General features: G+C 41.7%; 1 protein-coding gene across 4 annotated transcripts in view; it reads right to left on the bottom strand.

The window, feature by feature from the left end:
- Positions 1 to 21440, bottom strand: part of C3H1orf226 (chromosome 3 C1orf226 homolog) — a 289207-nt gene that overhangs the window by 94966 nt on the left and 172801 nt on the right. Inside the window, exon 1 of one of the 4 annotated variants that reach the window (XM_045547215.1) lies at positions 296 to 433. The exons of the other annotated variants lie outside the window; for them this stretch is intronic. Coding sequence (XP_045403171.1) covers positions 296 to 373 — 78 coding nt within the window. The 5' untranslated portion in view covers positions 374 to 433. Of the gene's footprint in view, positions 1 to 295; positions 434 to 21440 lie in introns of those variants that run through there. 4 annotated transcript variants of the gene reach the window in all.

Genomic DNA, 21440 nt, shown 5'->3' with positions numbered 1-21440 from the left:
AGCTTGGCAAGAGGCGCCCACCTCGGTCCTTGCTTATGTATCTGAAAGCATGACTGTTTCTACAGTTAGTGTTTTGACAAGCTTGGCCATGCCTTTTAATACCTTCATCTTGAAAACTCAAAAATGTAACTAAACGTTCTCTTTGGAACTGGAAAACAGCCTCTAATTTGATCACCAGGCACATACTCCCAGATGACTCTCATAGGGTCTGTGGGCATAGTGACTGCACAGAAAAGCATGACCAAACGATTTCTCCCAGAACCTCAACGACGGTGACAACACAGGTGTAACTTACAAAAGCTGGTGGAATGCTCTGGAGTGCTTCAAAACGGAGAGGAACAAGAGAGGAAGGAAATAGACTTCCAGGTCCCATTGCAGCTGCCAGTCCTGCCTGAGTGCTGTTTGTCAGGGCTCTTTGGTTGGACACACTTTGCATCTGCTACACCTGTGTTCTGGTCAGATGTCCCATACCTTCTGCAACCAGGAACTGGAATTAAATTGCAGGTCCGTTGGAAACTATGGAAATGAAATCAGGTGTCTGAAAATACTTAAGTACTTATTCTCATCAAGCCATTTGTTTATATGGCAAGTATGCTTCACTTGGACAACATGCTCTCGTGCTCAATGCGGGGAGAGAGTGAATTTGGACAGAGCGGGGATAGTGGAGTGACCACGAGAACAAAGAGGAGAAGGGGCTCTCAGGGACAAGTCCTCCTTTGTCCCAGGCTGTGCTGTTCCAAAGTGGAGTGCTGCCTGGGCAGGTGGGCTCAGAAGGAAGCATCTGTGTTCTGCAGGAAAGGAACCCAATCTGCTCAAGCTTTGCCAGGGGCTGAAGAACAAACAGGACTGCTGGTGCCACTGTCTGTGGCTCAGGCCAGCCTCCCACAAAGCCCGTGCCAGCCCTATAGTGTGTGCCAACAGACCTGGCCCTTCCTCCAACATGGCCAGGCTGAGCTGTTACATTTGCTTTGCTAGCCAGAGTCCCACAAGCAAGGACAGATTAAGCCCTACAGGACTCGACATTTTAGGGCACAAAACAATGCAAGTCCTGGAACACCAACTGCAGACTGGAAAGACCAGGGGAAAGTGTTTGGGCTTCATAAACAGAGTCTTGAGACCTTGTTTTGGAATAGTGGCCCTGGAACTTAGTGTGCTGTGCCAATCAGTGAGGACCAGGAAGGGGAAGCTGGGCAGTGGACCCAACAGGAGCCAGGAGTAAACACTCAACAAGGGACATGATTAAGAACGTGGGCTAGAAGTTGTATTGCTGCTGACAGATTAGCAGCCTAGTTTCTCATCACTTCCTCACACTGCAGTGCTTCCTTTTTCCTGACTCTCCAAACCACCTCCTAAACCCATGTGTCTCCATCCCAGGCACTGGGCATCTGAGAAAGAGAAGCAAGAGGTCTGCAAGAGTGGATTGGGTGAAACAGCTGAGATGGGCATCTAATGAAGGGACCCAGCCCCAGGCTTGAGGCTGTGGTGCAGAAACAGAAGGAATGGAATCACTTTCTTAGAGTCAGGGATAGGGGTGGGGAGTGGGGGGGGGCTATCAGATGTTCCCCACACACATTTAACAGTCTATTTTCACAACAATGAGTAGCTCCCTGATATTTGATAATACCTGATTTTTAACCAAAATGTGTGTGTATATCTATATATTTTTATAGGATCCTTGGTTCCTTTGTTACCCTGGCCAGCAATAATTTAGCTAGTCATACATTCTCTCATGCTTCAGAGGAAGCAGGTCTCCTCATTCTTAACCATAAAATTCATTTTGCCCAGCTCCTTCCACTGTCCCTGCAAAGCTTACAGATGTAAGGAGGCAACTTCACCAGGAGGAGAGGTTCAGTTTGCAAAGGCAAATAGTGATGCCTGGGTGCTGCACATCCTCAGCTTATATTTGACTGTGTTCACTACCTCTCTAGAAGAAGCCTTGCAGCTTTGCTTCCTGCAAATGATCACAGGAAATTTAAAAGTGAATTCTGACAGTGCCGCTGGGCATTTTAATCGTATTCTGCCTATAGTCTTGGTTTCATGAGTGTGAGCACATCTCTACAACAAAACTGTAAACACCTCAACCAAAGGTACTACCTTAGGTTTGCAAGAAGTCCTTTTGCCCTTATTATTTGAGAGTTTAATAACTTAGGTAGTAAGATACAAAATCTGAGTGCACCCATGTTCAGTAGCAGCATTATTTGTAATAGGCGAAAGGTGGAAGCAACCCAGATGTCCATCAAGAGAAGAATGGAGTCACAAAATGTGGTATACACATACCATGGATGTTATTCAGTCTTAAAAAGGAGGAAAATTCTGACACATGCTACAACATGGATGAACCTTGAAGCATTAGCCTAAGCCAAATAAGCCAGTAACAAATGGGAAAATACTTTGTAAGTCCACTTAAATGAGGTCCCTAGAGTTGTCAGATTCAGAGAGACAGATAGTATGGTGGTTGCCAGGAACTGAGGTAATGAAAAGTTAGTGTTTAATGGGTACAGAGTTTCACTTTTGCAAGATGAAAAAGTTCTGGAGATGAATGGTAGTGATGGCTGTAAAATGTGAATGTACTTAATGCCACAGAACTGTACACGTAAAAATGGTTAAAATGATAAATTTTATGTATATTTTGCAACAATAAAAAGTTACAAAATCTGAAAACACTGCATAAATAACATTTCTTCTCATAGCAAATCCACTTTAATTCTGTTTGCAAAAGGATATTTCTGTAACTCCCCCACATGCAAGTTAAACATGCCACACTTTTCCATGCCTCCATGTAATTGCATTTGCTATTCTCTATGCTTAGAATGCCCTCCCTACACTATCTGCCTGGTGAACTCCTGCTTATTCTGGAAATATTTGCTCAGACTTTTCCTAGAGAAGCCTCCATCCAGGTCAACAGCCCCTTCCCATAGCCTCCCATGGAATTTCCCATTGACTTGGTTACTACAGCAATATGCAAGCCTCTATTATCAGGAAAGTGATAATAGAGGCTTGCATATTAATAACTTAGGTAGTAAGATACAAAATCTAAGTACACCCATGTTCATAGCAGCATTATTCACATTAGCCAAAAGGTGGAAGCAACCCAAGTGTTCATCAGATGAATGGACTCACAAAATGTGGTATACAGGTACAATGGAATCCAGTCCAGACTGGTTGGTTGATAATTTATTTACCCAGTAAGCCATACCCTCCTTGAGAGCAAGAATTGTGACTTACATATATTTCTATACAAGAAAATAGCAACAGGACATATCAGGGTGATAAATGAATGTCAAATAAATTAATGAACACAGTTGACAACGGCTATCCACAGAGTCCAAAAAATGATGACGCTGTTTACTAGGGTAAAATAAGCCCTCCAGAAGTTAACTAATTAACAATTAAGTTATTAAAACCTTTATTCCATTCCATGGTACATCTGATCTTCGTTAAATGGTTCATACTCTACAACATAGTGCTGAGCACTTTTTCTGCCCTTGATATATGCTCCTTTACATAAAATAAGGTAGAGCTGCCATTATCAGTCAAGGCCATTTACAATCATTCACAGCACAGAGTAATGAATGGGAGGATGATCATGTAGATGAACTTCTGTTCTCTGGGGTTCCCAGCTTTCTCAAGTCCCAGATCCTGTGCCCATGGAACCAGAATTTGGAGGACAGGGTGCCCAAGAGCTATGACAGTCCCTGACGCTGATGTTTAGGCTCAGTGACTTGTACTATTCCTTTATATGAAATCTCAAAAATGCCAGCAAGACCAAGACCAAAGTTGGTACTGAATTCAAATTCTAGAATATCTATAGGGATTCTTGGAGACACTGTATAGATAAATTTATTTCCCATCTATCTGCCTCAGTCAATAAGCATAACTTATTTTAGCCACACATTATTGAAAATTGGGTATAAATAAAATCTCTATAATCTGCAAAACACTTAAAAGGTAGCAGAGAAGCTACTTTTTAAAGGAATATTCATTGTCACTGTATCATACGGTATAGAATTGAAATATCACCCAAGTCTGTAGACCAAGGGGAATGTAAAACACAAGTTCTACATCCCATTTGGAATACCTGATAAAAAGGCAGAATATGCTAGACTCGGGCCTTAGACATGTTCATTCAGCAGATCTGGAATAGAGCCAAAAGTTGGCTTTTTTTTTTTTAATGTGATAATATAGATGACACTGTTCAGAAATACTACTCTGGGCTATGGATGCATGTTAGAAGGGTTATTATACACAGCAAGAAATGACAGAGACTAAATTAATGAGTCTTGATCATACACGCACTAGTTTTTAAGTATAGCTATTATTGTAACAAAATATGCATCCTTAATGAAAGTGACACTGCTATTTGCTGTTGTCCATTTTCTAAATCAAAAGCCACTAAAAGAAAGACGGTGGAGTGGTGGTGACCTCCTGGATTCATGCTCCCAGAAAGGAAGGCATGGATCTCAGTCTGCCACAACGCTAGAGGATCGCTCCCCCACAGGAACGGTGGTGTGAATCCACGGAGAATCAGCGTGGGACACAGAGAGCAAGAAAAGACTGAGGTGAAGGGAAAATCTTATCGTGACAATCTGGAGAGTGCGGGACGGACAATAGAGAGGGGAGCGTGGGTCGGCTGTACCCACCTCACCAGCGAGTGAGGTGGGTTCAGCCCCCCAGGAAAGCGGCCTGTTTCCCCACTGACCCCTACTCCCACTCAGTTAGGGATCTGCCTGAAGCCGGTGCAGAATCACCGTGGGAGACGCGGGGCTCTGTGGAGAGGGGACAATAGCAGGGTACATTTTGGACCCCGGAGCCCTGTGGGCGGACTGCAACCCACGGGAAAGGGTTAGCGATGGGCTGCAGCGAAAGACACCTGGGGGACGCCGAACTGTCTCCTTTACGCCGGCGGCCGGGCTCCCTCAATCCCGGCTCCTCTGGCCCCTGCCGGACACTGAACATTCGCCCCCAGCGCCAGCGACCGGCATGCGGGCAGCTGCCATTATCGGGGTCTGCAGCCTAGCCGCTGCGGAGCGACTGGGAACCGGGCGGCTCCATCCCCTGGTCCACGTCCCCCCACTAGGAGCTCCGCCTTTGCGTGAACACTGAGCGCTTCCCCAGTCGCGAGGGAGCGGAGCGTGGACCTTGCGGACATTGGGGCGGGGGACCATCGCCCCCAGGAGCTGCAGCAGCCGAGGCACTGGGCGAACGCGGGCACCCCCAGCCGCTGTCTTTCGTGCAGAGAGAGGCAGAAACCACCTTGGGAGAGGAAGAGGCAAGGAAAAAGTCGCTTTCCGTCTGCAATTAAATCAGCCCAGGGACGGGACTCTCAAACCGGTTTCGGGCCAAATTAATTCTCTGGGGCTGGACCCAACAGGAGCAGCCCCCCAGCTGAGGCAGCAAAATCCGGAACAACACACGAAGGGCTCCCCCTAGTGACAGAGGAGGCAGCTTACCTGGGCTGCTGCACAGCCCAAGATCAGCGCCACGGAGTGCCTCTGTACAGCCTAAAGCTAGCTGAAAGAAGGGACCTAAGGACTGATCCAGATGGGAAGGCCTCAGAGAAAGATCTCTGGGAATATAAAGAATCAAGCTGAAACCTCGCCTTTGAAGAGGATTACTAGCTCTCCACCAACTGACACAAGCCAGACTTGAAATAGCAATATGCCACAGGAAGAATTTCAAACATGGATCATAAATAAGCTGAATTTTATGCAAGAAAAAATGGATAACCAACACAAAGATACCACGAAAAAGATCCAGGACTTGGAAGAAAAATTCCCAAAAGAAATCGAAATATTGAAGAAAAATCAAACTGAAATCCTGGAGATGAAGAATTTATTCAGGGAGCTACAAAACACAGTGGAAAGTCTCAAGAGCAGGGTAGATCAAACAGAAGAATCTCAGAGATCGAAGATAACACTTTCCAATTAAATAAGTCAGTCACAGAGATGGAGCAAAGAAATAAGAGAAATGACCAGAGCCTACAAGAAATGTGGGATTATGTGAAGAAGCCTAACGTGAGAGTTATCGGCATTCCTGAGGGTGAAGAAGACAATAAGCAAGGGTTGGGTAAGCTATTTGAAGACATAATTGAGGAGAATTTCCCAGGCCTTGCCAAAACTCTAGATATACAGGTTCAAGAAGCTCAAAGAACCCCTGGAAGATTCATACCAAATAGGAAGACATCACGTCATGCAGTTATCAGATTGACAAAAATTTCCACTAAAGAGGCCATTCTACAAGCTGTAAGGAGGAAGAAACAAGTTACATACAAAGGAAAATCCATCCGAATTATGCCAGATTTCTCAGCTGAAACCTTACAAGCAAGAAGAGACTAGGGCCCCATTCTCACTTCTGAAACAAAATAATGCCCAGCCTAGGCTCTTATACCCAGCTAAGCTCAGCTTTATATACAAAGGTGAAATCAAGACATTCTCAGATAAACAAAAACTCAGAGAATTCACCAAGACAAGACCAGCTCTCCAAGAAGTACTCAAAACAGGGCTACACACGGACCAGCAAAAGAAAGACCTACGAATATAAAACTACTCATGAGAAGAAAAAAACCCAGCATCACAATGGCTCAAGTGAGAAAACAGAATAACGAAATTCAAGCCAACATGAGGAACGGAAATCAGTCTCACTTATCAATTCTCTCAATAAATGTGACTGGATTGAATTCCCCACTCAAGAGACATAGGCTGGCACAATGGTTAAAAAAATACAAGCCAAGTATCTTCTGTCTTCAGGAAACTCATCTAACCTGCAAAGATGCATTTAGACTGAAAATAAAAAGGTGGAAATCGATATTTCAAGCAAATGGAAGCCAAAAGAAAGCTGGCGTGGCAGTTTTAATCTCCGATAACTTAGTTTTTAAATTAAATAAATGTAATGAAAGACAAAGATGGTTACTATATACTGGTGAAGGGTATAATTCAACAAGAAGACATAACTATACTTAATATATATGCACCCAACTTAGGTGCACCCAGATTCATAAGACAAACCCTACTTGATTTGGACAAAATGATAGATAAGAGCACTTTGATAGTCGGAGACTTTAACACACCGCTGACAGTACAGGACAGATCCTCCAAACAAAAAATAAACAAAGAAACAAAGGATTTAAATAGAATGCTAGAACAAAGGGGCCTGACTGACATCTACAGGACATTCTACCCAAAATCCACTGAATATACTTTCTTCTCATCAGCCCATGGGACATTCTCCAAGATTGACCATATCCTAGGACATAAAGCATGTCTTAAAAAATTAAAAAAAATAGAAATTATACCATGCATCTTCTCAGATCACAGCGGAATAAAAGTAATAATGAACCCTAACAGAAACTCTCATTCCTACTGAACGTCATGGAAGCTAAACAACCTTCTCCTGAACGATTATTTTATAAATGAAGAAATCAAGACGGAAATCAAAAGATTCTTTGAATTAAACAACAAAGGAGACACAACTTATCAAAATTCGTGGGACACAGCTAAAGCAGTCCTGAAAGGAAAATTTATTTCCATAAATGCCTATATCAAAAAGACAAAAAACTTACAAATAGACAATCTAATGAATAGACTCAAAGAGCTGGAGAAGGAAGAACAGACCGACCCCAAACCCAGCAGAAGGCGAGAAATTATTAAGATCAAATCAGAACTGAATGAAAAGGACAACAAACAAACCATAAGGGAGATTAATAAATCAAAAAGTTGGTTCTTTGAAAACATAAACAAGATTCACACACCTCTGGCTAGGCTAACCAAGAGGAGAAAAGAAAAGACTCTAATTACCTCCATCAGGAACATGAAAGGAGAAATCACGACTGATGCCACAGAGATATATGACATCATCTATGAATTTTACAAAAATCTTTATGCACACAAATTGGAAAACGAGGAGGAAATGGACCAATTTTTAGAAACACACAGCCTTCCCAGGCTCAACCAGGAAGAAATAGAATTCCTGAATAGACCAATATCTAGATCTGAAATCGAAACAGCAATAAAAAACCTTCCCAAAAAGAAAAGCCCTGGACCAGATGGGTTCACACCTGAATTTTACCATACCTACAAAAAAGAACTGGTGCCCATCCTACATAAACTATTCTCCAATATCGAGAAGGATGGAATTCTCCCCAACACATTTTACCATGCCAACATAATTTTAATACCAAAACCAGGAAAGGATGCAACAAAAAAAGAAAACTACAGACCAATATCCCTTATGAATATAGATGCAAAAATTCTCAATAAAATCCTAGCAAATCGAATCCAAGTGCTTATCAAAAAAAATAATCCATCACGACCAAATGGGCTTCATCCCAGAGATGCGGGGATGGTTTAACATATGCAAATCTATAAACGTAATTCACCACATAAATAGAAGCAAAAATAAAGATCATATGATTCTCTCAATAGATGCAGAAAAAGCATTTGACAAAATTCAACACCCTTTTATGATAAGAACACTTAACAAAATAGGCATAGATGGGGCCTATCTAAAAATGATACAAGCCATATATGACAAACCCACAACCAACATAATACTGAATGGGGAAAAATTGAAAGCATTCTCACTTTGAACTGGAACCAGACAAGGCTGCCCACTGTCCCCCTTACTTTTCAACATAGTACTGGAAATCCTTGCGAGAGCTATCAGGCAAGAGAGCAGAATCAAGGGAGTCCAAATAGGGAAAGAAGAGATCAAACCCTCACTCTTTGCTGATGATATGATCTTATATCTAGAAAACCCCAAGGATTCAACCAAGAGACTCCTGGAATTGATCAATGAATTCAGTAAAGTCTCGGGATACAAAATCAATACACACAAATCAGAGGTATTCATATATGCCAATAACAGTCAAATGGAGAACCAAATTAAGGACTCAATACCCTTCAAAATAGCAACAAAGAAAATAAAATACCTAGGAATATATTTAACTAAGGAGGTAAAGGGAGAACTACGAAACACTGAGGAAGGAAATTGCAGAACATGTAAGTAGGTGGAAAACCATACCATGCTCATGGATCGGAAGAATCAACATTATTAAAATGACTATTCTGCTCAAAGTTATCTACAGATTCAATGCAATCCCTATTAAATTACCAACATCATTTTTCACAGATATAGAAAGAATAATTCTACGCTTTGTGTGGAACCAGAGAAGACCCCGTTTAGCAAAAGCAATTTTAAGCAACAAAAACAAAATGGGAGGTATTAATTTACCAGACTTCAAACTATACTACAAAGCTGTGATTATTAAAACTGCTTGGTATTGGCACAAGTGCAGGGACACAGACCAATGGAACAGAACAGCAAATCCAAATATAAAACCATCCTCATATAGCCATCTAATCTTTGACAAAGCAGACAAAAACATACTCTGGGGGAAAGACTCCTTACTTAATAAATGGTGCTGGGAAAACTGGATAGCCACATGTAGAAGACTAAAACAGGACCCACAGCTTTCACCTCTCACAAAAATCAAATCACAGTGGCTAACAGACTTAAATCTTAGGGGGGAAACTATTAGAATTCTAGAAGAAAATGTCGGAAAGACTCTTACAGACATTGGTCTAGGCAAAGAATTTATGAAGAAAACCCCTAAGGCAATCACAGCAACAACAAAAATAAATAAATGGGACCTGATTAAATTAAAAAGCTTCTGCACAGCCAAAGAAACAGTCACGAAAATAAACAGACAGCCTACAGAATGGGAAAAAATTTTCGCTTACTACACATCAGATAAAGGTCTGATAACAAGAATCTACTTAGAACTCAGGAAAATCAGCAAGAAAAAAATCAAACAACCCTACCAAAAAATTGGCAAAGGACATGAATAGAAATTTTTCAAAAGAAGATATAAGAAAGGCTAACAAACATATGAAAAAATGCTCAACATCCCTAATCATCAGGGAAATGCAAATCAAAACCACAATGAGATACCACTTAACTCCAGTGAGAATGGCCTTTATCAAAAAGTCCCAAAACAACACATGTTGGCGTGGACGCGGAGAGACAGGAACACTCATACACTGCTGGTGCGACTGCAAACTAGTGCAACCCCTGTGGAAAGCATTATGGAGATACCTTAAACAGATTCAGGTAGACCTACCATTTGATCCAGCAATCCCATTATTGGGCATCTACCCAGAAGAACAAAAGTCATTCTATAACAAAGACACCTGTACCCGAATGTTTATAGCAGCACAATTCACAATTGCAAAGATGTGGAAACAACCCAAATGCCCATCAATCCACGAATGGATTAGTAAACTGTGGTATATGTATACCATGGAGTATTACTCAGCTATAAGAAATAACGGTGATAGGACATCTCTTTGGTTCTCCTGGAGAGAGTTGGAACCCATTATATTAAGCGATGTATCCAAAGAATGGAAAAACAAGCATCACATGTACTCACCAGAAAATTGGTTTCCCTGATCATCACCTAAATGCACATCGGGGAAGGATACCAATTGGATATCAGACTGAGACGGGGGGGGGGGGTGGGGGATGGGGGGAGGGGATGGGTGTATGCCTACATGATGAGTGTGTTGCGCACCGTCTGGGGAACGGTCATGCTTGAAGGTGCTGACTCGGGGAGGTGGGGAGTGTGGGGAGGGGATGGAGGTATGACTACATGATGAGTGCCAGGCGCACTGTCTGGAGAATGGACACGCTTGAGGCTCTCACTCAGGGGGAAGGGCGAGACATGGACAATGTATATAACCTGAACTTATGGACCCCCACGATGAGCTGAAATAAAAAAAAAAAAGCCACTAAAATCAAAACTATTACATTGGGAGGGAATACTGCTGGGTGGTAGGTATCAGGTGTCCATACATTATGTTTCATACATTTTGTATGTCTGAAATACTTAATCAAAAATATTTCAGAGGAATCCTTCTGTTTGAAACGTTTGGGATCATAAATGTTGACCAAGCTTTTCATCTCAGAGATGGTGAAAGACTTCCCCAGGTTCATTAGCAGAAAACCCATGCCTGGAACCCATATCTCCTGACTCTTGCTTGGCTCTGTGCTCTTTACATTGCTCAATATTTGTGTCTTTTTCACTGGTTCAGAATCATGACCCCAGGAAATAAAATTCATCCATTCCTCCATTCATTCAATACGTGTTTAATGAGCACCTTCATAGACACTCATCTCTATCTTATAATAGGAAGCAAGGAGAGGAGTAAGAACTTACTGGAAATTAATCACATAGGATGAGGAACATCCCCAGGCTTCTCAGTGGGAAGCCGGCAATCTCTCCCCCCAATTCTTTCCTACACTAATCACACTGGCTGCCCTCATTTTTTTTGTTGCTTCCTACCCTGTTCCACACCCAGGGATACATAATCAATAACCTGGGAAAAATACAAAATACCAATGAGGTTAGAAAAACATAGTGAGGAGCCTTCTGAATATAAGGAGGGCTTTGAGGTAGGAAATATTCAAGTTCACTGCTGTTTGGAACATCAGGAAGATGGGTGAGAGGTTTATCCAAACAGATGTTCTGTAGGAGGGAGGCCCTTTCACAGAGTCGGGAAACCAGCATGACGGCAGAGGGCAAATTAAACGGGCTTTCTCGCATGGACGACAGCAGCAAGCCTCAAGTGCAGGCAAGTTGGGGCTGTGTACTCGGGGGAGCCCCTGAGTGGCAGCTGCTCCCCGCAGAGAGGAGATGAGACTGGCCCTGGAATATAGCCATCACTTTTCTCCGACTGGGAACATGCTGACAGATCACGGGGAGCTGAACAACAACCCAAATGATTAAGGGGCCAGAAAGGGTGATTTATGAACCAGAGGAGTACCACCACTAATAATAACCTACGGCTCTCAGTTGCTTTTCCTCCACCTCTCACAGCACATTAAAACCAAGATTTAAAACCTTTTTCTTCTCTTTAAGTAATAACAGAGGCAGAGTTGGATGAGAAGCTAAAAATATAAAATAAACCTGACTCCAGTCAATTATAACATCCTCTTCTACTATCTAGCCCAGACTCTCCTCTCTAAATGGTTAATATATCATGCCAGTGGAAAGATAAGAGACATCAAAAGAATCTTCCTAGCATAAAGAAAAGATAAATATTTAAGGTGATGGATATTCCAATTACCCTATTTCATCTTTACACATTACATGAATGTATCAAATTATCACATGTACCCTGAACATATGTATATCTAATAGATATTATCAATTTTTAAAATTGTCTTCCAGAGGCAGGGGTGGGGGAGAGTTACAATATTCTTCCTAGTATGATGATTCATGTCTACACACACACACATATAGAAGTAATAAAATTTTTCTAGTATTTAGTATAGTCATGAATCAAGGATTTAGGGTTTTCTTCCTCAGACCCCAAAATGGTCATAAGACAAATGGTGAATCTTTCTGTCTTTCTAAGGCTCAATTTCCTTCTGGTGGAAAGAAGGCAATCAATTATGTTTTATAACCTCTGAGGACCTCTCACTATCTACCCACACTCACCTTGTGAAGCTGAATGAAACAGTTCACATGAAGTACTATGAAGTCCTCAAAGAAGCCACACTGAACAGTAATGCTACTGCACAGCAAGCATTTGCATTTTTAGCTGTGTGACCTTGAGCAAGCCACCTAACCTCTCTGGGTATCATTCTTCCCTTCTGTGAAGTGAGGGTATTAGGCTTATTATATCTGAGAGCCTTCCCAGCACTAAATATGACTCAACATAATATAAACTCTCAGAGCCCTTATAGGAAGAGTCACATGGGCAGGCACACTGGAGAAGGTAGAGAAATGCACAGCAACAAAGAAATGAAGGAGTTGGTGAGGCCGGGTCGATCTCAGAAGCAAGGCAAGGTGATGGAAGGGAGAAAGGATGCAGGCAAATGGGGGAGGGTTCTGAAATGGAAAAGATATTGCTACAGTTTTGCATAGAAAGTAGGAGGGTAATCATACATACAGGTTTTAAAAAGAGTGAAAAATAGATGGGCAAATGTTGAACATAATCTTGGTACCAGCATTGAGGACTGAGAAAGGAGAGACACTGGAAACAAGAAATCTAGGAAAGACCAGAAACATGTTTCAAGCACTGGGCTGTAAGAATAAAGAAAATGTCTAGATGAAATCACTGTATAGACTGAGAAGTAGGATAAGGAAATGGCCTCTAAATTCCTTGCCTGAAAGGCAGCAATGCTTTCAACAATGACAGCACAGGTGAGCACAAAGGATGTGTTCTAGATTGAAAAATTCTATCTTGCACCGGAGAATTGGGGAATACAAGTTAGAAGAGAATTTAGAGGTCATGTAGCCATTCATGTGGGACTTCTTTTCCTAGTCCTTCCCAAGTCCTTTAACCATTGACTCTTCCCCTCTAAGGGTAGGGTGAGCTTAGACCCATCAGCACCATGAACAAGAGATAAGAGTAAATTTGGAAAGTTTGTGCTTGCAATCACCCATTAGGATAATAAAAGTTCCAGATTTAAGGGTGCGAGGGAGAGAAACCCCAGTAGGCAGAACTGATGGCCCCAATGCATATTCATGGTATAATGGAAAGTATGATGAAGAAGGTAATTCTTGAGAGACACTGAAGAAGCTATTTGAGGAGGAGGAGGAGGAGGACAATAATAAAATCAGAATTGGAAGGCTCTTCAGAAATCACAGTGTTGTCTCTGTCAGGCAATCATTCAGCCTCTAACAGAATACTGGCAGCTGTCTCTGAAAAGCAGTTTCTTACAATGAAACCGAAATCTACTCCCAGAAGCATCCACCAATATGATTCTCTAAAGCAGTGCTTCTCACTCTTAAGGTCCATATGAATCACCTGGGAACCTTGTTAAATCACAGATTCTGCAGGCTGAGGGTTCTTCATTTCTAACATGGTCTCAGATGACACTGACACTACCGATCCACGGACCACACTTTGAGTAGCAAGGTTCTAGAGCTGGAGTACGTAAGTCCAAAAAGGTATTTGGATATGTTAGCTGTTTGAACAAATGATCGCTAAGGTTTTTTTCAGTGCTAACATTCAATGATTCCTACTAATTGTGTAAGTCAACATTCTGAGCTACATAAAAATTGAGACAAGGTGTTTCTCAGGAACAACCACTGTAACATGGCCAAAAATCACACTCTAATATACAAATGATAAAACTCTAATATATAACTCTAATATTTAAATGATAAAAATACAGTACCTAGAACACAAGTTCAGAAGGGAGGGAAATCTTTCAAAGCATAATAATTACCTACTGTCAGTAGGTGGCAATATTTCCTAGGGGTCTAAGGGATTGTTAAGTGGAACAATGGTTCTCAACCTGGGCTGTACACTAGAACCACCTGGAATCCCACTCCCAGAAATATTGATTTAATTGGTGTGGAATGCAGCCTGGACACTAGGATTTTTTTTTTTTAAAGCTCCCCAGGTGACTGTAATGTGTAGCCAAGGCTGAGGACCACTAACATAGAGCAAGGTGTAGCAGACCATGGAAACCAAGAGGCAAGAGGGGTCAGGTCAATGCTGGTCATCACATCACTCCTAATTCCCTGTGTCTGTCTGTGCCCGACTGGAGCTGACTGAAGCACCACATGATCTCCACTCCATATCATCTTCCCTTTCAGCCCATCACCACTAGGTTACTCCAAGGCTGCTCGAGATCTTACTTCCTCCAAATTCCTATAACAACAAATGACTTGGGTGAAAAAGATGCCAGCATGGTCTATGTAGGAAAAGCACTGGTATCCTTCGTTTTCTACAGGACTCAGTTTTCACCATGGCAAAGTGCCCTACTCCAACTCATTCCCAGTACCAGCCTTGACTTGAGGGGTCAGCAAAATTTTTTCTGTAAAAGGCAAGATGGTAAATATTTTATGTTTTGATGGCCATGTGGTCTCTGTTGCAACTAAGCCACTCTACCACCGTATGTAGATGAGTATAGCTATGTTTCAATACAGATTTATTTATAAAAAACAGGCAGTGGGCCAGATTTGACCCAGAAGCCAGGGTTTGGCAGCTCCTGCTTTACCTCATCTGAGTTCCCTTCAGAATCTTCTGTCTCCTCCCTATGAGCGCAGGTGCCGTTACCAAGCACAACCACTGTGCAGAAATGAGACTGCTACACAGAGACTGGAACGCACAGGAGGAGCCTTGGGAGGCAGATGAGATTTGAACAGGGACCTAACCAGAGTAAGGGGACATTTCAGAAATGAGGGTGAAAACAGGGGAGAAAACCCCCACTAAGAACTGCAAAATCACGAGATTTCCGACATTGGGCCTAATCCTGGGATTCTTCTCCTACGAAGCAACAATCTAATCTGAGGCAGGTTTTCTCCAACTCTACTGGAAATCTAAAGTCAAAAGTGTTAGGGAAAGAGAATGAACTATTGAGAGTGAGATGTGACTACACAAGGCAAAAAAAAAAAAAAAAATCAACAAATTTCATACCTTATGCAAAAATTAATTCAAAATGCATGATAGGCTTAAATGTAGAACTAAAAAACTTTTAGGAGAAAACACAGCAGACCATCTTTGTGACCTTGGGCTATACAAAATTCTCAGGCATGACACCAAAAGCATGATCCATAAAAGAAAGATAAATTGGACTTCATAAACATTAAAAACTTTTGCTCTGTGGAAGTCAGTTTGAAGTGAATGAAAGATAAGCAACAGACTGGCAGAAAATATTTGCAAATATACACTTGACAAAAGATTTATATCCAGAATATATAAGGATCTCTCAAAACACAACAGTTAGACAACAAGCCAAGTAAAAAATGGGCAAAAGACTCAAACAGACACTTGATCAAAGAGGATACACAGAAGGCAAATAAGCACACGAAAAGAAACCAACAAATTTTGGTAATGTGTGGTGTTGCTAACAGGAGGAACTAAGACAGGTGAGACTCATGCCGAGGAAGCTAGGCTAAAAAATTATTTCTGCCCACTGGAATTTTTGAAGTCAGTATCTTAAGCCTCAGGACCTACTGAAACACATCCAGACCTGATTACGGCTCCCTAAGACAATACGCTATTCCTCAAGTCTGGAATAATGGCCTCCCATAAAACAATGTTCCATATCACTAGCTGTTAGGGAAATGCAAATTAAAACCACATATTTTCTACATACATATTAGAATAGCTAAAATGATAAAATACCAACAATACAAAGCAATGGTGAGGATGCAGAGTGATTGGACCTCTCATATATTAATGCAGGAATATAAAATAGCACTGTCATTTTGGAAAACTGTTAGGTAGGTTCTTATAAAGTTAAACATAAACTTATTATACAACCCAGCAATACTTCAGTTAGGTATTTACCCTAGAGGAATGAAAACCTACGTTCCCACAAAAACCTGTATATGAGTGTTTAGCAGCTCTATTTATAATCACCAAAATTAGAAACAACCCAAATATCCTTCCACAAAGTGAATGGATAAACTGTGGTACATTCATATAACAGAATACTACTCGAAAATAAAAAGGAAAATACATAGTTCATGTGTGATATACTGTTGCTACATAAAATTACAGGTGAATTGGTTGAAATGTAATAAAAAACAATTTTAAATAAAAAAGAATGAGCTATTGATACAAACAAAACTTGGAACTATCTCAAAGACATTAAACTGAATAAAAGCAGCCAGTCTCAAATGTTTACATACTGTATGATTCCAGTCATATGACACTTTCCAAAAAGACAAAACTATAGTGATGGAACAGACCCTTAGTTGCCAAGGCTTAGGGGTGGGGAGAGGGTGTGACTACAAAGGGATAGTGACCAGGGAGATTTTAGGGGTAATAGAAGAGTTCTAATGCTATGGTTGTGGTGGTGGATACATGAATCTATACAAAGGCTTAAATTCAATTACACCCCCCAAAAAATCAATTTTTCTGTGTTTATTTTAAAAATAAAGTAAAAATTAAAATCCTTTGGGCTAAATGAAGTATCAGGATAGAAGATGCTTCCCAACCTCCTCCTTCACCCTCTCCTCCTCCAGAAGCCCCCAGACCTCCAAAGTTAGCACAGACTGTGAGGAGGGCTCTCCCCACCGCAGCGCAAACCACAGTGATGATTCTGGACTACGGCTTCCCGGGTCAGAGGCAGGGGCTTCCAGAGCTGCCCTACATTACAGGCCAGCAGAACCTCACGCTGGCTTAAGATGGGGGAAGTCTTCCGGGACACAGGGTCCCCTCCACCCTATACACAGCCAGTCCAGGCACTGGCAGGATCACTGAGCTAGGACAATGGACACCCAACTGCTCTGCTACCAAGCCATGGTCAACTCTTCGTCTGGTAACTCAGTATCTAGGGGAGGCAATAACTCCATTAATGGGGGAAATACCCTATTGTCCCGGGATATTTCCTGTAATCAGGCCTGGACATGTCTCTGCAGGGCCTGGGGGCTCAAGATAAAAAACTCTAACATTCCAATGGACAGAAATAATTTTTCAACCTAGTTTCCCAGGGCAGGCATCTCATCCCAGTCCCAGTTCTCCTCCCCACAGAAACACTGAACCAACTACCTTGTTGGTTTCTTGACTTCTCTGCCTCCTCACCAAATCCACACCAAGCAAAGACTCACATACCTGGGACTCAGACAAAAAGACAAACTAAAGAATGAATGAGGCCAGGCGCGGTGGCTCACACCTGTAATCCTAGCACTCTGGGAGGCCGGGGAGGGAGGATCGGTTGAGCTCAGGAGTTCGAGACCAGCCTGAGCAAGAGTGAGACCCCGTCTCTACTAAACACAGAAAGAAATTATACGGACAGCTAAAAATATATATAGAAAAAATTAGCTGGGCATGGTGGCACATGCCTGTAGTCCCAGCTACTCGGGAGGCTGAGGCAGGAGGATCACCTGAGCCCAGGCGTCTGAGGTTGCTGTGAGCAAGGCTGACACCACAGCACTCTAGCCCGGGCAACAGAGTGAGAATCTGTCTCAAAAAAAAAAAAAAAAAGAATGAATGCACGCCTGCACAGCCAGTGATAGGAAGGCATGGTGGCAGTGGATGGAGTCATCCAGTGATCACCCGTTTGAGAGGAAGGGGAACATCTGGTGTACTCAGGTCTTCCTCATACCATCTGTATCAAACCATCTTTTCATGCTGCTGTCTCTCTGGGTTTGTTTCTCCTCCTCGGAGCATCACACGTCTGTGCTTCATCCCTGCAGCTCAGCGGACACAGGAAAGCTATTGCGGGTGGCAGCATCCCAGCTTCAGTCAGACATTCTTCTGGAACATGTGCCGCAGAATCGCCTTCCTGCTCTGCACACGTCATGGAAGCGGGAAAGGAGGTTGTCACGGGCTGAATGTCTGTGCTCCCTCAAAATTCATATGTTGATGCCCTTAGCTTCAAGGAGGTAACCAAGTTTCTATTAGGTCACGAAGGTGGGCCCCTTCATGATGGGATTAGTGCCCTTATATATTAATAAGAACAGGATGAGGAAAGGCCAGGTGAGCCACAGCAGGAAGGCGGCCACCTGCAAGCCAGGAACAGTGTCCTCGCCAACCCAAGTGTGCTGACACCCTGATCTCAGACTTCCAGCCTCTTTTATAGGAGCAAGAGCTGACTAAGAGTTGTTATAGGAAATCAAGAAAGTCATCAGAATGAGAGGAAAACAGCGAGCCGGCTGGTCGTGATTACTAATCTGAGAGCTAAAATCATGTTCTCAGAACCCTTGTGCATAGACACACACAGACACACACACACGTGGCTGAACTGGTCTCTTCTGTTCAAGGCCACCAACTCTCCCCTGCTCTTCCATAGTATTTCTGCTTCAGGGCTATTAATTCTAACTCACATATTCTAGCATTTTACACAATAGTTTTTTGTAACTATCAGAGCGCTTTCATAGCGGTCCTACTATTTAACCTTGGCCAGTGCTCACCACTTGGCCCTCACATCTTTCTCCTCATAAGTTATTTTTGGCCACACATAACTTGCTCTTCAGTCTGAAAAAGTAAAACACTCTACCCTCTCTGGGTATTCTAAGGATCATGCTGCAGAGTGGGGAGAGGAACGAAGCACAAAAACTGCACCCACCACCACCATTTTAATCTTCCTGAAACACTCTATAGTAGGTTCTGATCCAACACTTTCCATACCATCCCACTGTCTAAACAAGAAGATCAAAACTGGCATTCAACACTTTGTACCAACTGACCCAAAGGAGCCAGTTTTCCTTTTCCCACCAAGCTGCCCCTGAAACATACGGTTTCTCAGCTGTCTTCTTCAGAGCCCTGTGTTTGGTGAAAGGGCCTCAAAGACCAGTCTAGGACCAAGGGACAACCCAGGCAGAGATGCCAACTACCCCCCACCCCCTCCTGCTTCATCCTCAGAAACCACAGTTCTCATTCAATATGTTGAACTCCCAGGTAATATTTTGTTTGACAAAAGAGTGGTAGCTTTAAAAAGAAAAATTGGAAAAATCACTGACCTATATAAAATACTATGTTACCATATTTCAGTTGCACTGTGATTTATTCACTGTCTACCCTGAAGATATTGAATTTTCCAATGTCTGCACTTCTACTTAGGCAATTACTACCTTTAAATCCCCCACTCAGTCCCTTAATCTATCCAAAACATCCCTATAAATTTTATTTCAAATATCACTTCATAAAAACCTCCCCTGACTACCAGAAGCCCAAAGGAATTTCTTCTATACTCCTACGGCAATTACCACACAGAGGATTAGTTTTATAATAATGCTCTATATAATACATAAAGTGGACCTCCTACTGTTGCCTAACACTCTTAACTTGGAACACAGTTCTTTCTCATCTTCTCAACTAGAAGGTAAGTTCTTTCCAGGCAGAAGCTATATAGCTTCAGCTTTCTATCCTCTTTAGCACCTGTTACAGGATTTTCAACCCATTATAAGGACTTGATCTGACAAGGCAGAAAGATCACTGCAGCTGTTATGCTAAGAATGTAAGCCTGCAAGGGGGTAAGCAAGGAAACCATCAAGGAGGCTAACCGTCTCCAGTGGGGTGAGAAAAGCATACAAGTAACTATTAATATAATGCCAGTCTTATAAGCACTACCCCATACGCAGAGGCAGAAAAATCCCAGGCGGGAGGCACACTCCCGGTGGGCAGGCTCCTCATCTAATTGCCATTAATTAAATTCTGGAAGAGGGCAGTCCTCCATATACAGCCAATGATCTCCTTCAATTTATTTTTAATATATTATTTTAATGACTATTATAAAGAATAGCCATAGTATCATAAAATCTTAGAATTGATGGGTCATTTGTAGATTATTTAATGACCCTCAGACTCCCAGCCCACTCTGACAAGTTATTTCAGTTTACAGCATAGACTCAGCCTGTTTGATTTGTTCTCTTTTGCTAAGAGCTTAACAACTTTAAGCTCTGAAATCAGGCTACTGAGTGGACTACAGGTAAGTTGTTCTCTATCCTACTTTTTCAAAAGAAGATTGAAGGAGGAAAAGAATAGTAGCTATACAGTCCTTAGAAAATTATCTCGAATGGTCATCTTGTTTTGTAGCAAGCATCACATTTTAAGCCCAAATCAAAGGCTCTTCTATGACTAAGTTCCATAATAATATATCATTTTAACAATTTATTGGCTTGGAATAATTGTGCCAAAAAGAAAACTATTTTTCTCCAGGCTAAAATTAGGTGAGTTCCTTTTATTTTTCCCCAACCCTTTTTGATCAGGAAGATATTCAGCTGCAACCAATTATATTTAGATCATGGCTCAAAAATGAGCATGAGTTTTTAAAACCTGAATGTGTTTATCCATTCCAATTCCCAAATTCAGCTATTATCTCTTTCTTAAAATGTTTAATTTCTCAAAAAGGTAGGAAAAAAGTTTCTCATTTCACATTTCTCTCTCTCTCTCTCAACTCCCCCTCCAGTCACTATAAAGAATAAAAAGAAATCCAATTTACAAACGGGAACATTATGTTTGATAATGAATAATTAAGATAACCAAAGAACCATAAGGGATATTTTACCTTGAGAAACTAGCTACAAGATGACTGGCAATTCCCAAACTCAATGAGCTTAAATGACAGATATGACTCTTGCTCTAATAGTACATTGTGGTCCCTTCTAGGATGGAAAGGGGCAACTAATAAGAAATGTGATACCACAGCTACATTTGGAAAAGAAATTGATCCTTGATGATGCGCATTGGTTTGCCTGGGGTACTCAGTAGGGTCCCTTCATTTTCATTGTGCTGATTACTTATAGGGTCTTTTCAATCTGGAAACAAATCTATCAGTTTGGAAATTTTCCTTCTATTGCTTCTTTTGACAATTCCCTTTCTTTTTTTCTGTTCTCGTATTTATCAGATATTGGATTTTCCAGATTGATTCTCTAATTTGTTACTCATTCTTCTCCTAACTTGTATTTCTATTCTAGTTTTTGGTTTTCTTCTTTCCCTAAAACCTGTCAGCCTTTCCACTGACTTACTTTTTAG

This window comes from Lemur catta, chromosome 3, assembly GCF_020740605.2.
Source record: "Lemur catta isolate mLemCat1 chromosome 3, mLemCat1.pri, whole genome shotgun sequence".
Classification (NCBI taxonomy): Eukaryota; Metazoa; Chordata; class Mammalia; order Primates; family Lemuridae; genus Lemur; species Lemur catta.
This window is presented reverse-complemented; position numbering and strand designations above follow the sequence as displayed.